General features: G+C 52.1%; 9 protein-coding genes across 9 annotated transcripts in view; 4 read left to right on the top strand and 5 right to left on the bottom strand.

Moving 5' to 3' along the window:
- Positions 1-269, bottom strand: part of ASPBRDRAFT_52930 (uncharacterized protein) — a gene marked incomplete at both ends in the record, with an annotated part of 1,181 nt that extends 912 nt beyond the window's left edge. The window contains one exon of the mRNA XM_067626974.1: positions 40-269. Within this exon, the coding sequence (XP_067482199.1) occupies positions 40-269 (230 nt within the window). The remainder of the gene's footprint in view (positions 1-39) is intronic.
- A 1,413-nt stretch (positions 270-1,682) lies between these two features.
- On the top strand, positions 1,683-2,363 carry ASPBRDRAFT_193636 (uncharacterized protein; the record flags this gene model as incomplete). The annotated part of the gene is made up of 2 exons (XM_067620651.1): positions 1,683-1,727; positions 1,791-2,363. The coding sequence occupies 2 exons, from the start codon at positions 1,683-1,685 to the stop codon at positions 2,361-2,363; spliced, it is 618 nt and encodes a 205-aa protein (XP_067482198.1).
- A 557-nt stretch (positions 2,364-2,920) lies between these two features.
- Positions 2,921-4,025, top strand: cap2 (F-actin-capping protein subunit beta; the record flags this gene model as incomplete). Its single annotated transcript, XM_067620650.1, has 5 exons — positions 2,921-2,949; positions 3,071-3,450; positions 3,518-3,787; positions 3,851-3,898; positions 3,952-4,025. The coding sequence occupies 5 exons, from the start codon at positions 2,921-2,923 to the stop codon at positions 4,023-4,025; spliced, it is 801 nt and encodes a 266-aa protein (XP_067482197.1).
- Positions 4,026-4,400: 375 nt separating this feature from the next.
- On the bottom strand, positions 4,401-5,337 carry ASPBRDRAFT_468307 (mediator of RNA polymerase II transcription subunit 11). The gene is made up of 3 exons (XM_067625725.1): positions 5,288-5,337; positions 5,045-5,233; positions 4,401-4,878 (listed from the first exon to the last, which is right to left on the bottom strand). The coding sequence occupies exons 2-3, from the start codon at positions 5,126-5,128 to the stop codon at positions 4,426-4,428; spliced, it is 537 nt and encodes a 178-aa protein (XP_067482196.1). The 5' UTR covers positions 5,129-5,233; positions 5,288-5,337; the 3' UTR covers positions 4,401-4,425.
- A 155-nt stretch (positions 5,338-5,492) lies between these two features.
- On the top strand, positions 5,493-8,214 carry ASPBRDRAFT_52926 (putative transcription initiation factor TFIID subunit; the record flags this gene model as incomplete). Its single annotated transcript, XM_067626973.1, has 5 exons — positions 5,493-5,678; positions 6,008-6,149; positions 6,200-6,243; positions 6,297-7,108; positions 7,158-8,214. 5 exons carry the CDS (start codon positions 5,493-5,495, stop codon positions 8,212-8,214), a joined length of 2,241 nt encoding a protein of 746 aa, XP_067482195.1.
- A 376-nt stretch (positions 8,215-8,590) lies between these two features.
- ppe1 (putative ribosomal protein/carboxylic ester hydrolase (Ppe1)) lies at positions 8,591-10,161 on the bottom strand (the record flags this gene model as incomplete). Its single annotated transcript, XM_067617250.1, has 5 exons — positions 8,591-8,799; positions 8,926-9,179; positions 9,235-9,325; positions 9,392-9,897; positions 9,974-10,161. 5 exons carry the CDS (start codon positions 10,159-10,161, stop codon positions 8,591-8,593), a joined length of 1,248 nt encoding a protein of 415 aa, XP_067482194.1.
- Positions 10,162-11,277: 1,116 nt separating this feature from the next.
- On the top strand, positions 11,278-12,915 carry ASPBRDRAFT_118648 (uncharacterized protein; the record flags this gene model as incomplete). The annotated part of the gene is made up of 2 exons (XM_067617187.1): positions 11,278-11,430; positions 11,494-12,915. The coding sequence occupies 2 exons, from the start codon at positions 11,278-11,280 to the stop codon at positions 12,913-12,915; spliced, it is 1,575 nt and encodes a 524-aa protein (XP_067482193.1).
- A 245-nt stretch (positions 12,916-13,160) lies between these two features.
- Positions 13,161-13,666, bottom strand: ASPBRDRAFT_40185 (uncharacterized protein). Its single transcript, XM_067624295.1, has one exon. The coding sequence runs from the start codon at positions 13,530-13,532 to the stop codon at positions 13,194-13,196; it is 339 nt and encodes a 112-aa protein (XP_067482192.1). The 5' UTR covers positions 13,533-13,666; the 3' UTR covers positions 13,161-13,193.
- On the bottom strand, positions 13,646-15,885 carry npl4 (nuclear protein localization protein 4; the record flags this gene model as incomplete). Its single annotated transcript, XM_067617310.1, has 4 exons — positions 13,646-13,948; positions 14,027-15,500; positions 15,589-15,719; positions 15,787-15,885. 4 exons carry the CDS (start codon positions 15,883-15,885, stop codon positions 13,646-13,648), a joined length of 2,007 nt encoding a protein of 668 aa, XP_067482191.1.
- Positions 15,886-16,163: the final 278 nt, after the last annotated feature.

The following is a 16,163-nucleotide window of genomic DNA, read 5'->3' as shown; positions in this document are numbered from 1 at the left end:
GGGGGGCGTTAATAATGGTAAGGGAGTAGGAGGGCATACATCACTGCGGACTTCCCCTTGCAGAGCATCGCCCAGCAGTCTACGTCGTAGGTGAGGGCATCTTCGCCGCGGATCTCGATCTCGCCTTTGATGGGGTTTGATTTTGAGTCGCCTGGGTTGGAACGTGGGTAGAGGGGGAGGGAGAGGTCGGTGGTGGTTGGGTGGGCGAGGGCGTTTGGGAGGGTAAAGAAGATGGTGAGGAGTGGGAGTAGGGTTGATGAGAAGATCATTTTGAAGAATGGATTGGTGGATTGGTGGATTGAGGGATAGAGATAGAGAGGTTTGAGGGCTTGGTGCTGTGTTGGAGGGACATTTTGCTCGTTCTCTTTGTATTTTTTATATCATGTTGTGGATTCTGCTCAGGGGAGGCATTCAGGCTGTACTACTGTGGTCTGCGTTGCTTTTGGGGGTGTTGGATCGGAGATCTAGTAAGCTGTTCATTGTTTCATTGGGAGTGGTTGTTGTTTGGGTGGCCTGAGGGTGGAACAGATTGTCTCAGACTGTGAGTTCTTGATGTACATGAGAGATGTAGTAAGGGGAATTAATGTGATTGGGTTCAGTTCAGAGACCCTGCTTGAATGCCATATCAGGGTCCGATGAACGACCAGAAGACTGTTGGAAAAGGTACATCTGCAGTCAGCTTATCCAACATTTTGTCCATTGGAAGGGTGGTGGTATAGATTATTACCAAAGTAGCAGCCTTGTTGAGCGAAATTGGTAAATGATATCGTAGTAAGGACATTCATGCTGGTTTCGACTCCAGGTGCTAGGATATGTTCACGGTGTGTAGACGTAATAGTTTGCTTGAAGGGGTTAGTATTCAACGACAGAAAGACAAATTGCGAGGTCCCTGGCGTTTGACGAATCTCTTCATTATAAACGGCTACATAGTACTAAACTGGTCCAAGCCAATCTACTATCAGTTTGATGACGGATGTAAGAGGTTGCTTACTTGTGTAGTACGATAACTCCCAATCATAGATCGAGATAATTGTTTCGCCAATGACTGATCAGGACTGACCCCTGCATAAGAGCCGCTGACCACAGATTAATAGATCAGTCTGGCCGTCGAAATGAGTGTATTAGTAGAAGCTGGTATGAGCCATGCGTTAGAAGTTGGCGATGACTCGCTCCGCCACATGCACAAAGGGAAACTAATTACTGAAGCGGGGCGAGCAGTCCGCAAACACAACGAACTATTTCACTAATCGTCAGCCTGACAACCTGCGGGCCTCAGACGGTCCCTTTATTTATTTCAGGTAGTGAAACAGTTGGTATGAGAGGTTTTTGAGCTGCTCTTAATCAGCTGAGCAGATAAGCAGGCACTGACGCCCAGCAGATGGCTCGCGGTCATAGATAGGATAGCAGATGTGAAAGGAAAGAAAGGTATAGAAATTACCTAGTTTTCAGCCAAATAATTGCCAGCGGATATCTCCAATATCACACAAGTCTCCGCAAGAAGGATCATCTTATAGATCCGATCAAGTTCGAGACTAGCTACTAGGCAGGTGAGTGGGCCCCACCCCAGAATGTCTAACATAAGACTGACTATAAGAGCCTCCTCTCATCTTCAGGCCCTCGATCCCGCTCTAGTCAACTCACGTTCAATAAAACCACCTGTTCACCGCTGCCACATAGCAATCATGACGAGCATTTTCCTGTTCTGCACCTCTGACATGCCAGCAAACGTATGTAAGACCTATCTTGAATAACAACAAATCATGACTAACTTCTACTACTACCACTATCAGATAATCAACCAATTCATGACAGAATTTGCCGACGCCAGCGAAGACCCAAACATCTTCTGTCTAGTCCGTACTCCCGACCAGGAACAGTTCGATGAATGGGGCACCGAACCACCCGTGCAAGACTTCACAACAGGCTTCAAAGACACCCCCGATTCTGATCTCCGCCTCTACACGCAGAATCGAATCGATGAGCTTAAGCATGCAGGCAAAGCCGGCGGACTATCTCCCGTATGGCTGGCTAAGCTTGACGAGCGATCCCCACATGACTCGACAGTGATTCTGCAGTACCGCAAGATCAAGGCCAACTGGGCTCAGGCGTTGGAAGATGCTGAAGAGCAGTTTCACATCCCCGGTCAGGCGGACGTTGATGATCAGTATATCTGGTGGAAGTGGCGTGTGCCATTTGCGGATTCATTTCAGCTGTTTAACAGCGTCGACGAGGGTGTTCCAGATATGATTCGACTGTTTACCCGACCAGAATTTGTAGACTCGGAGGGCGTGCTTCATGTAGACGTCCCACGTCAGATCATCAAGGGGGAGATGCCAGATCCTATTACGGAGAGTGCAAGCTGAGGGCTCGCAAGTCATCTAATTTCACCTGGTTGCTTATCTTAGATCTACTCGCTTCCCAGTTTGAATGCACCAGAGGCCATCCATACAGCTGTCAAAACACCCAAAACTCAATGGACGTATGCCGTAGACGTACAGACATCTTGGATGGCCTCTTGGGAGTAGATGGTGCGACGTGACACAACTTTGTGGCTGACGTCTCAGCCTTAAGTCGACGTGCAGCACGGTGGATTTCCACGAGCCTCAATGTTTGTAGTAGCCAAGCAACTTTCGTGTTAGTCGGTCAAATCCTAGGATTTCCACCTCTATAAGACATAGATGAAAGTCTTCTACTCAATGGATGCTGGTATAAAGGCGGTGATGGAACTGCCAGCTGTAAAGTCCAACTTGCCTCGATAGGCAGGCGGGGAGGGCGGCATGGTGTGGCAGTAGCCCCACCACATTCCCGATGGGGAAATAACCTAGGGGGCGGCGGATCGCATTGGGGAGAACGGCGGAACCCGTGTCTAAACAGTAGACAGACTCAACCACAATCAGATACATTTCAGCATATCATCATCATGGCGGACGCTCAATTCGATAGTGCACTGTAAGTAACTTAGCTCTGGCTTTGTTCCAAACAGATAAAGCCTGCATATTCCCAGAAAGCAACCGGTGCATGCCGCCAACCCCGCTTGCTGCCTCCCGCTGACCATCATACCTGCTTCCAGGGACCTGCTCCGGCGCCTCAACCCCCGTGACACGAAGAAAAATCTCCAGGCAATCACCTCCATCGTACCCGACCTGACCGAAGACCTTCTCTCTTCTGTCGATCAGCCTCTAGAGATCCGCAAGTGCCCCAAGACAGACCGCGACTACCTCCTCTGTGACTACAACCGCGACGGAGATAGCTACCGGTCGCCCTGGAGCAATGAATTCGATCCCCCGCTGGAAGACGGAACCGTGCCCAGTGAGAGAGTGAGGAAGCTTGAGGTCGCTGCCAACGAGGCATTCGATGTCTACCGGGAGCTGTACTATGAGGGCGGAGTAGGCAGCGTCTACTTCTGGGATTTGGACGATGGATTCGCCGGTGTTATATTGCTGAAGAAGGGTAAGCTCGAGTGCTGTATCGATACATTCAGGCTGAGAATGCATGCTAACATCCCGCTTTTGTGTAGGAGTTACGCCGGGTGCTAAGAGCTCTGGAGAGTGGGACAGCATCCACGTCTTCGAGGCTACCGACAGAGCGCGCATGTCTCACTACAAGCTAACTAGCACCGTCATCCTGCACTTGGCTAATGAATCTGAGTCTTTGGGTGAGATGGACCTGAGCGGTAACATGACCCGTCAGGTGGAGGTGGATCTGCCCGTCGAATCGGATGCGAGCCACGTCGCCAATGTTGGTCGACTTGTCGAGGATATGGAGCTGAAGATGAGGAACTTGCTGCGTATGTTTTCTTCGCGACTGTCGACAATATCTGGGCTGGTTGCTAATCGAATTTTTCTTATAGAGGAAGTATACTTCGGCAAGGCCAAGGATGTTGTGGGTGAACTCCGGAGTAAGTGCAGGTCTAATCTGCTCGCGGGCATATCAGACTAACAGACGAAACAGGTCTTCCCTCTTTGTCCGAGTCGAACAGAGATCGGGCTACCCACCTGGAGATGATCCGGTCTATGCACAGCTAGTCTTCGGTTTATCGGTTAAAGAAGCCATTGTAGCGTCGTTTTAGAGGCTGTTATTCCGTTACCATTTGTTGTATGTACTTCGAGCTCAAGGTTCCTGGGGATCCCAATATTACTCGTACACGGTGAACTGGAGGCGTTATGCGATCCTGCGCTGTAAATACCCTACTATGTGATGGCATGGCTAGCCATTGCCGCAATGAACTCTCCATTGTTCTTAAGCAAAATCAATCGCCAAAACATTCAATACATTTGGGTATCATAGGCTGTCCGCTTAGCTCCACCTGCAACCACAAGGCAAGATATGGTACAGAACTCCAAACTAGTAGGTCAATCACCATATTCGCCGATTGAGGACCAAGCCATATCAAAGTTTCATAATTCATCCCAACATCGATGCCGCCTAATCAACCTCCATCTTCTCCTGCTGCCCGCCCTCTGTCCTCGTTGCCGAGCTCAGAGACGCCGGATTGCTGATCTGCTCCACAAACTCCCTGGCAGCAGCCCACAGCTCCGCCTCCTTATCCTTCCCCACTGTATCCTTCCGACTGTTAAGCCAACTAACATCAAGTGGGTTCGATGATGCGCCTGCTACTCCACCACTGCTCGCACCAGGTAGATTTTCCGCTCTCGACGACGCGATTTCCGGCGCAAGAATAGACGCTTCCTCCAGAGCATACACTTGACGACGGAGTCGAACGTCAATGGACGAAAGGAGGGCGAAGTACTGCGACGTGGCCTCCTTGAAGCGGGCTTGGTGGGATGCGAGAGAGTTGTCCGAAGGTGACTCGCCCGACCGAGCGTTGGTCAGGGCTTGGATTGCGAGACCCGCGGAGTGAATTAGTTTGGCCACATCCTGTAGTAATTTGCGGACAATTAGTGAGGGTGGAATGAAGTCAAGCAAACAGCATAATAGTGTAATGGCGTGCAGGTTGAGCATAGATTGCTAGCTAGGTAGCATTTCGATGATTGTCGCGCGGGGAATTGATTCCCGGGCCTCTATTTCTTTTCTTTTAACCTACCTTGTCTATTTCGTTCAATTGTCGGATGCGATCCGCTGATGTGAAGACTTGGTCGGGTTTGCGGGTGTCCTTGACGTCTGCCATTTTGATTTGCACTGTTTTTAATGTTTATGTTCCAGGCTGCCAGCAGAAGGAAGTAGTAAGTCAGAAGTGACAGGTAGAATCGACGATGGAGTACTTGATCTGGACCTGCAACCGACAAGCTCCGTCACGTGCCCGCCCAACCCGGGGAACTCTGCTTACCTCAGCCGGGGCCCGACGCGCTAGTCCCGGAACGCGATAGTGCGATATCAGAACTTCAAAACCTCCCCGTGAATACTTGCGCGCCTCGTCCTGCCGTCACCTTGTTGGCACTTGCGCCTCGCTGATTACTCCATCTCTTCCCGCTCGCTCTTCATCCTCTCTGTCAGAGGCTATCGGTTGATCTGTAATTGATCGTTCAAGCGCGATGTCTGCGCCAGGCGGGGCCCCCAGCCCTGCTCCCCGAAGTGGAAGCATGGGGCCCGGTGGTGGTGGCATGTCTATGCCTCCTCAGCAGCCCATGACCAACGCCGGGCCTGTGACTCCGGGTCCTCCTGCGCCTCCGCCGCCGCCTCCCGGAGGTCCGATGTCGCAGCAGAATCTAAATCAGATAGTAAGTCATTGTTCTATCTTTGAATTGTCTACGTTTGTTGCTGGGGTGTACTATGTTTCATTGCGTCATGTGCCTGTGGCTCGGATTGCGGTGTTAGGGTGGTGTGTTATCCCGGTGTATACTTTACGCACATGTCTTGGCTACTATACTGAACTGAGTCGGTTGGGATTGTTCTTTTCCTCACCGAGGAGGTATGGGAATGCCGACATTTGCTGTCTGCGCTTCCCTTCGTCATCCAATCTTGTCGTTTATTATGCCGGTCGTAGATTGCTACTGCTATGCACCATGCCATCACAGTGTACACTAGCATCTTTACTAATGTATTTCAGGTCATCGATTATCTTGCGAAGAAGGGCTATAGTCGCACGGAGGCTATGCTGCGTATTGAGTCGGCACATCAAGAGATCGATGGCCGTCCTCCTATGCCCCCTCTTGGCGAAGATGCACGACCCAAGTACAGGATGGGTTTTGGTAAGTCAATCCTGTACTCAACGATACGAAGCAATGCTAACAATGCATAGACTTGCTCAAGGTTTGGGTTGAGGACAATCTGGATCTTTACAAGGTAAGAAGCAGACGCCTGCTCACGTGTATCGGATCCATACTTACCGCTTAAAGCCTGAACTGAGACGCGTGCTCTGGCCACTGTTCGTTTACACCTTCATCAACATGGTGTCTTCCTTCAAGCCGCAAGACGCCAAGCAGTTTTTCGATCTCAACAAGAACCTCTTCCTGCCCGAGCACACGGAAGATGTGCGGGCATTGGAGCCAATCAGCCTACCGGAGCACGTGCAAGCCAATTCAACTGCCAAGCTATATCGCACAAACAAGTACCGTTTGGTTCTTAGCAATCCGGCGTTTTCAAATCTTATGCAGTTCTTAGAAAGCAAGCAAAAAGAGGGTGGCTCTGATATGACTGCCATCCTTAGCAGCTATTGTACTATCATCACCAAAGAGCGTACTGCGGATGATAGATTCAGTTTTGCAGCGATGCTTGGCCAGACAGACGGTCAGACATTCCCCAGTGAAGACGAAGGCATTCCTGGGCATCATCCTGGCTCAGCATACACCGGAGACAACCCGAACATGGCAGGAACTCTGCCCAGACTTAAGCTCGGGAAGCTTCCCCTGGAGCAAGCCCTTGAGACAGATGTCAGGGGCGAGCTGACGGATGAAGATGTGAAGAACCCTCCGGGCCCTGGGCAGAACACTCTGATTCAAGAGTTTGACCAGATGATCAAGAAGGAAGAAGACGAAGAAGCTCCAACTCGTGCCGATATCCCCTATCCTCCGTCAACTGCTCGAGACGTGGCCATCGAGGTTCAGAAGGTCAAGGAAAACCGTGACAGGTTCAGAATCGAGGGCAGGACTGGTGGCGTGGGTCCCGCTGTGAGCGTCTGCATGTTCACCTTCCACAACACTTATGATGGGTAGGTAGCACGGGCCCCTCGGTATAAAGTCTTGACTAACAATAAACAGAATCAACTGCTTGGACTTTTCGGATGATCTTATGCTCGTCGCAGCTGGTATGCAAGAGTCATACATCCGGGTCTGGAGCATGGATGGCAAGAAGATCCAATCGACCTACGACAACGTGGACGATGCTCCACCTTCGAACTCCCGCCGTTTGATTGGACACTCCGGGCCAGTCTACTCAGTGGCATTTGCACCATCGATTACCAAGACAGACAATGCCGTCGCCCCGACAAACGCTCGCTGGCTGCTTTCATCGTCCGCAGATAAGACCATCCGTCTTTGGTCCTTGGACCTTTGGCAGTGTATGGTGGTCTACAAGGGCCATGACCAGCCGGTTTGGGACCTTCAGTGGGGCCCCTACGGCCATTACTTTGTCTCTGGTGGACACGACAAGACTGCTCGCCTCTGGGTTACGGATCATATCCGCCAACAGCGTATCTTCGTCGGACACGACCAAGACGTCGACTGCATCTGCTTCCACCCGAACTCGGCATACGTCTTCACCGGTAGCTCTGACCACACAGTCCGCATGTGGGCCGTTACCACAGGAAACGCGGTCCGCATGTTCACCGGGCACACTGGCAACATCACCGCTTTGGCATGCAGCCGCGATGGAAAGCTCCTCGCATCAGCCGATGACCAAGGATCCATCCTGCTGTGGGACCTTGCTCCCGGCCGACTTCTCAAGCGCATGCGTGGTCACGGCAAGGGCGGAATCTGGTCCCTGAGCTGGAGCGTCGAATCAACGGTCCTAGTATCTGGCGGTGCTGACGGCACTGTCCGCGTGTGGGATGTGACGGGCCCCGCTCAGGACCCCTCCCAGGGCCGCGTCGTCGGCGAGGGTGGCGCAGGCACCAAGGTCGACGGCAGTAACCAACCAGCACCCAGCACTACACAAGCCTCAAGTGCGGTCGCCCCGGGTATGGGCAAGAAGAAGGGCAAAGATGTGGTGGTGACGCCCGACCAGATCAGCGCTTTTCCTACGAAGAAGAGCCCGGTCTACAAGGTGAAGTTTACGAACATGAATTTGATCATTGCTGGGGGCGCCTATCTTCCCTGAGTGAGGGACATGTATGCAACAGCGCCAGATACCCTTTCTTCTTTATCTTCTTTTCCACATTGATCTATATTATCTTTCTGTTCTTCGTTATAACGATATCCTGTCTTTTTCTGCTTCTTCATTCCATATCTGTGGCAGGATACTCGGTGCCATGTGGCGTCTTGGGGGGCATTGTGAAGGGTGGGCATTGGTGTTGGTGGCGGCATTGTATTTAATTAGGGATGGAAAGATCCTACTAGTAACTGCTACTAAGCATCACAAATACTCAATACACATACTATAAAACAGCACATGCTACTCCTTCCGTGAGATATCATTTTATACAGAGTGAAATGCTATAAACCTATATTCAACATCTAGTATACTACTACTATAGTTATATCTTCTTAAACAACCCTCCAGCACCACTCCCAGCCCCCTTCTTCATCGCCGCCGAAGCCTGCAAATCCGCCACTTTAGGCGGCAAAACCAAGGCACTGCGATCATTTCTCTTATAGAAATCTACCAAAATCTGCGCCGTCTTGGCCGGTTGATCCTCCTGAATGAAATGGCCTGCTTCGGGCAGGACTTGTAGTTGATATTTACCTGCATAGACATTAATCATCAGCATATCATATCACCACATAACTAGTTTAGCTTTCAAAACACAACAACCGTTCATCAAAGTTAAACTAAATTAAACTAAGAGTAATGGGGTTGGGGTATACGCACCCTGCATCTGCCCAATCATCAGTTCCTTATCGAGACGATCCGTCCCCGCTAAGAGGAGTAATTTCCCGCCACGAGCATCGAGGAACTTGCGACTTAGGCCGACGAACCAGTTCTCCCAGAAAGGTTTCGTGGCGGAGAGATTGGTTCGCCAGATCCAGGGTTTGGTGGGGTCGGAGGAGTTGGGGTCTTCGTAGAGGAGAGAGGGGACGGAGACGCGCGCGGAGGTTTTGTTGCGGATGGTGCGGGAGCGGGTGCTTTTGGGGTTTATTTAGTAAATGGTTTTGTGGATAGGGTTGATTGGTTGCTTACTGCCATTCTATTCCTGAAGTGATGGATGGGAAGCGCGATGGGCGGGTCATGAGATAGGTCTCCATGCTTTGGAGGGCGTCCATGGCGGATCCTGTTACACCTTGTTAGTATTCTTCTCTTCTTGTTGTGTGTTGGGTGGTGTGAAAAACTTGCTTACCCTCTACAACATCCAAAACTGCATACGCTAATACTTTACTTCCCAGTTCGCCCTGTCTGGCCACATCGGTAATTACTGCACCGCCCAGACTATGGCCGACAAGGATTAAATCGGGGAGACTTTCCCAGCCCATCCGGGTCTGGGTCTCGCGGACCACGAATACTAGGTCCCGGTTCAGGGTCTCGAGGCTGAGATCTAATTCGACGCCCGCGTCCCCGTCTTCGCCTGAGGCGTTCACCACCGTCGTGCTGCCGTGATCGCGCGCATCTATGGACAAGATGCCGGCTTTGGGGATGATCTTGCGGATCTCCCCGGCGCAGGCGGCAAAGGACAGGCCCGATGAGCCGGCGCCGTGGTGCATGACGAAGAGGGGACTGGAGGCCTCTGTTGGGGGTGTGAGATAGACGTGGTGAGTGATTTTGGTGTTGTTGGTTGTATCTATTTGTGTAAGATAAAGCTCCTGAGTGAAGTAGTCTGTCCACGGAAGGGTTGTTTGTTGGACGGATCTGATAAGTTGTTAGTTTGATGGTAATTCAAAAGTTAATTGGGGGAAGGGGGGAAATGGTGTGAGGGTATACGCACCCTCGACCTGGCCTTGCGAATAGCTGTCTGCCAGGTGAGGGAACTACTGTCCCTGTGGATGAGGTCGAGGAAGAGTCATCATCATGACTGACCTCCTCGTCGAGGGATTGCATGGACGGCCCGGTTGGCGGTTGGAGAGGCAGCTTGGCCAGTCTGGACTTGGCAAATGATTTTTGCAGCTCGCTCATGGATGCTGCGCAGTTTTAACGGGGTATAAGGGAGACTGAGGTTGTGGATAGGATCCGCTTTAGGCTAGGAGGCGTGGATGTTGACATTGGAGAGGAGCTTGAGCCGGAAGTTGGAGCTGGAGCTGGCGAGTGGATCATGCGGTTGATGGAGGGGATGTTTAGTGGCGGGTGAGAAGATCTGGAGGGGAATGATAGGCGTGTGTACTGTGGGCGACCACAATAGACTAGGACCGATTGTTGTTGATTGAGATATAAGTTAATATGTCACCGTATAAATTGAGTCTAAAGTACAAGAGGTCTTATAGAAAGTATACGCTGACGGAGGAATGGATTTGCTGCATCCCAAAAAGGCCGATACCTTACATACCGTATCGTATCGTCTGATGATACTTGACAGTATTTTGCAGATCTGGTGAAATTGAAGAGTGGGGAGTCCATGCCACATTCTTGTCAGGGATGATTCTTCTAGTGGGTCATTGATCTTATCATCTGGGGTCTATGTAGAGTGCAATTTAATGTCTACCCACAATTATGCTCTGTTGATGGTCTAGATGAATATAGAACAAGTATGCACCAGGATGGGTTTCCCCACGGTGCGGCAGGTCAGCTGACCGGGCGTGTGCCTGATGGAGATCGACGCGCTAATTATGGACTTCTTTCTACTCCGTTGATGTCTCCCTTCTGATTGTTCATCAGAGGAGAGCTGTTTTCTCCGTCATTTTCCCATCCCTTGCAATTCTAAGCATGCTCATCTATTGTCTCACACACTCATCCTTGCCATTGACTCTGCATTCCGCTCCAGCAGATGGCGGTGATCATTGTCCATGACGGTGATATAAGCCTGCCGTGACGTCACGGCTGAGGATTGCCGCCAGCCAAATGGCAGCCGGTGATGCTCGCAGCCATCATGGATCCCCCTACTTGTGTTGCTTCTGGAGCCTTGCCGGTTCCACCATCCAACAATTGCCATGCCGTGACGTCAGCATCTATCTGCCTCATGACCCTCTCCATCGGCATCCCGATCGCTGTCGCGCCTTCGTTTCTTATCTCGCCCGCCTCATCTGCCCCCCACGCACCCATCTTTGTATAGCGCACCAGGGTGAAGGAATCCGCACAATGGTGTCTCTCAAGTTTAGACGAAGCGACGAGTCTGACAGGACCGGCGAGCAGCGCGATCGAGAGGAGGAGCGACGACACGACGAGCCGGATGAGCGCACACGATTGCTCCCGCGCGACCCCCCGGCCTATCTCAGCCCTGATGATCCTGCTGTGAGTTTTACATGAGAAACACCTTCTTTCGTTTTGCATCATGGCTAACACCAGGCTCGTCAGGTCTCTCCCTACAACCTCTGGGGCATCCGAGCCCTACGAGGCCTCTCCTCCCTCTTCCTCGCCATCAGCTTCATCTGGTGGACCTTCCTTCTCGTCTCCCTCTTCGTCAGTCCACCCATGATGCACTCTCGCGGATCCGGGTTCTTCAGCTTCGCCTACACGACCCTGACAACCGGATATCTCCTTCTCGGACTCCTGTTCTTTGCTATCCCGTCCAAACCCATGTCCGTGTCCGGTATCATCATCGCCATCTTCCTCCTCATCGACATGATTCTCACTCTAGCCGTCCCTCGCATTCGACTTGAAGAAGGCTGGGTGGGAATCGCATCGGTAGTCTGGGCGACCTTCATCGCTCTCTATACAATTGTCCAGAACCACTCCGTGGCATGGGGTAAGCGGGAGGAAGAGGAGCGCCTGACGGGGCGGCCAGAAACCCGCCGTCCCCTGCGCGAATGGATCGCTGTTCTCATCCAGACTGTCTTCCTGGTCGTTTTCGCTATCATCGTCATCCTGTTCACCGCCACCCTGATCCTTCGCGCCCGCGACGCATCCCTTGCTGCCCCCGGCAAGAAATTCTACGTCAACGGCGATAGTTACCAAGTTCACCTCGCCTGTGTCGGAAACACTACCAACAGTCTCGACAATGACACCCCAACCATCCTCATTGAAGGCGGGGACTGGCCCGTCGAAGATACTCTCCAGCCCTTCATCCACGATGCATACCAATCCGGCCTCGTCCCTCGCTACTGCTACTGGGATCGTCCCGGCTTCGGCTGGTCTGACAACGCCCCGTCCCCCTTCTCCGCTGGCATGGCGGCAGATGCCCTATCCGAAGCACTCGCTCTAGCCGGCGAAGAGGGGCCCTGGATTCTCGTTTCCGCCAGCATCGGCGGCATCTACAGCCGCATCTTCGCTAGTCGCCACCTGCTCGAGATCTCCGGGATTGTTCTCATCGACAGCCTCCACGAAGACTACCTCACTAATATCGGCTCCCCGGGCCGCGGCTTCACCCTATGGCTTCGCGGTATCTTTTCCCCGCTGGGACTGGACCGGATCGCCGGTGCCATCTTCAAGGGACGCACGCGCGAAGACCGCGTCTACGGCCGCAGCTCCTACCAAACGGGGAAGATCATCAAGGCAAAACTACAGGAGAACCTTGTTGCAGAGTCAATGACTTCAACGGAGATTCAGACTGCCAGACACGTCCAGATGGCGGATACGCCACTCGTGGTGATTAGCTCGGGTGTCGAGGTCCGCAAGAGTGAGAGATGGGCGAAGAGACAGGAAGATTTGACGAAAATCACCAAGAACCTCAAGAACTTTGATATTGTCAAGGGGGCACCGCACGAGGTTTGGCGGGATGTGGAGGGGAGGAGAGTGATTGAGAAGCGATTGGGTGAGTTGATTGGGAAGGATGAGTAGGGACTGTATTTCTTTCTTTTAATATCATTTCCTGTTCTTCTTTTCTTTCCATATTCTGTTCGTGTTTTTTTGGTCCCCCACCTTTACCACTTTCATATCTCCACCGATCTATTGCCTGTGATCCTACAAACAACTTACTGCAAACTGGCATGAAACTTACGAAATTGACGATACATTATGGCTTTACTTTGTCTTTTCCATACTGTACTATATGAACTATGATACGTACTCAACTCAACTACTTGTTCGATTTTCAGAATAACCTGATTATCCCGAGACTATGGCATTGATATATGATATTGATAGTATGAGATAGGTATGTTGAGTATCCACGTATTGATAGATAGAGGAGTACAGGTCTCATATTCACTTGGGGTCGAATGTACCATGCTATACTTCGTAGAGATATCCCGATTTCCTCGATTTCCTTCCCCGTTTCCTTGCTTCCCTCCGTTCCTTCCTTCCTTTCCTTCTTCCCCCTTTCCTCCGGGTCGTCCTCCGCTTAGGTACACGTGTACGGCACGGACAAACGTTTGTATATGTATTGGTAGTGGGAGGTGGTCGTGATAGGATGATGATGCTGAGACTGAGAGGTTGATGTTGAGGCCGAGACACATAGTGAATAGACAGGCAGAAAAGAGAGGAAGAGATAAGATAGACGGAAGGAGAGATTGGTATAGGATTGACCAGGTGGGAATTCGGTGAAATCGGACTAGTCAAAAAAGTAATCTCATTCTAGACTAGCTCCCTTAAACCTCTTAGCAAGACGTTCACTTTCAGATTTGGGAGACTCGGGCCTGAGATGAGAGGAGGAAGAGGAGGAGGAAGGGGGGATGGAACGTTTTCCGGGGTTGTAGGGTACTGAACGTGGCGGGTAAGGCTCGGGTGTGGGCAGCCAGGGGCGCTTAGGGGGGCGCTCACCACTTTCCTGAAGAATGGTCACCAGGGTTGCCCATCCAGGGGTGTTGATCAGCTGCAGTCCATCTGCGGGGGCACGTTGCGTCGCGACGCGGCAGAGTAGTGCTTCTTCGTCCTGTGAGAGATGGGTGGGTTTGGTTAGGACAGTGGGTTCCTGAATGGAAGGACGTCATGCAGGCGATGAGGGTTTTACCTTGTTGAATGTCGACAGGGAATGCAGGAAGCACAGCATGTGGAAGTCCGAGACAGCTCGAATCGCTTTGTCCGGGTCGCCGTGGGTCACTAGCTTCTTCGCCACGTGGACGAGTTCCTGGCTCTCGCCGATGACTTCGCGGTTCTCGATGGGGAAGCTGCTGTCGGTGAAGAGGGGAGAGGCGTCCGTTGGGAACCCGTGTGTCAAGGTGACCAGGAGGTACTCGACGGGGAAGCTGGGTTTGGCATTTTGCTGGGCGCTGATGCCGTACTCGTTGATCTTGCGATAGAAGACCTCGGGGATGTACCGCGACTTATTGTCGGTGTCGTCGTCCTCGGATTGCACCAGCATGACTGAGGGTTCCGCCGATGGTTCGACGATGTCCGCGCGGACCATCTCGACGGCAGCTACCGATGCCTGATAAGCACTGACTGAAATGGCGCCCTCCTCGTCGCCACTCAGTACACAGGTGACAAAATTCGAGCCGAAGCGGCCCGTCCGGCTCCATTTCGTGGCCTTTGGGTGTTGCGCTTGCAACCGCGCTGCGAAAGCAATCTCCAAGGAGGACAGGTAGTAGGAGTCGATGTGTCGTTTGCAGATCACCGAACCATCTCCACGACCCGCGTCCAGCAGGTCGGTAAAGATCACGCCCACCCTCTCCAAACCACATAGATGTGCGACCTCGTCCACCTCCTTCTCATTGGGCCATTCATGGAGTGTAACCCCATCCACCTCATCCACTTGTGGTGGTTCATAGATAGCCTGAACCACGGCCTTCACACCCAGCGGAACCTCCTTATACTCCTCATAGGTGCCGTAGAGAAACCCTAACCGCTGAGCACCCGACTTCCGCCAAAAGTCGAGCAACGAGTTAATGAGATCCGGCGACGAGAACTCCACATGGTCCACCATCCGGAATTCTTGCGGTTGCAGACTGATCGCGCTCGGTTGGCACTTGGTGCAAATGCCCTCCGGCCACTGGGGGTGTCCAGAGGGACAATCTCGCCGTACCCGGTAATACGGCTCACTGAGCGGGGGCATGAACGAGCTATTGAGTTCGGCCTTGTTGGTTGAGGCGTTGATCTTCCGAAGGTATGAATGAAATGAGAGGTGCTTGATCTTCTTCTCTGCCAAATACTTGGGGTCGTAGGGCTCAAGCGGCATGCAGTAGTCGCACATTCCCTTGGGACCGTGTCGGCAGAACTTCGTATCGAGGTTTCGCTTGATCTTCCCATCCTTCTTGTCCAGCATATCATCTAGCGGCGATTGTTGCACCACATCCCAAGGGTTCTTGATTGTGGCTGTAGGCGAGGTCGGCTGTGGAGGGCGGAAGGATACCGTTTCGCTTTGAGGCACGGGAGCTCCATTTAGACGTCGCGACGCTTCACCTGCGCTAGAGGTTATGTGACCGTTGGCTGTGCCATTCTGCTGTCCTTGATTTTCCTGATATCCGATGAAGAGCTTATCGCCGTGCCTGACAAGAAACAACCGATCAGTGTTAGTGGCTGTGACAGGTAACCTGGAACGGCGCACAATCTGCCAACATGTGGGCTTCGACTCACTTGAGACCAACTTTGTCCAAGCCTACCCCATCCAAGCTGTTGAGAAGTCTCTCCTCACCACCGGTGCCGATAGGTCGGTTGGAGAGGCTGATGGAAGAGGGATCGACGTTCGGAGGGAGGCGCTCTAGGATCTAGAAGAGCCAAATAAGCACTCATTCGAGCTTTCCAGTGCTATGCCATGAGGTATGGGAAACACACCTGTGGCTGCAGAGACGGAAATAGGTCTTGCGGGTTGACCGTCAACCGGAACTGGCCGTTGCGGCTTTCGAACCTCAGTACGATTGGGCGGGAAGCCATGGTGGTGACACCCTGAACCGAAGGGGATAACCGAGATAGAAGGGTTGAATCAGTGTTCCTGCAGCTTCAGTAATTCATCAAACTCATCAGATCATGGCCGAGGCGTGAGGGGGGGGGAGGGGAGAAAAGAGTTGGGCAAGCGATCGAGAGTTGAGAGAGCTTGGAGGAGAGCCGAAGAAGGCGGCAGCGGAGCTCTATCGTCATTGTCACCCCGTTACCGCCTGGTACCACCCCACCATCTCTTCTCCGCTGACAAATGGTGTATCTTTGGTAATCCA

Source organism: Aspergillus brasiliensis (genome assembly GCF_001889945.1).
Source record: "Aspergillus brasiliensis CBS 101740 unplaced genomic scaffold ASPBRscaffold_3, whole genome shotgun sequence".
In the NCBI taxonomy this organism is placed as follows: domain Eukaryota; kingdom Fungi; phylum Ascomycota; class Eurotiomycetes; order Eurotiales; family Aspergillaceae; genus Aspergillus; species Aspergillus brasiliensis.
Note: the sequence above shows the minus strand (reverse complement) of the source record. Positions and strands in the feature narration are given on the sequence as shown.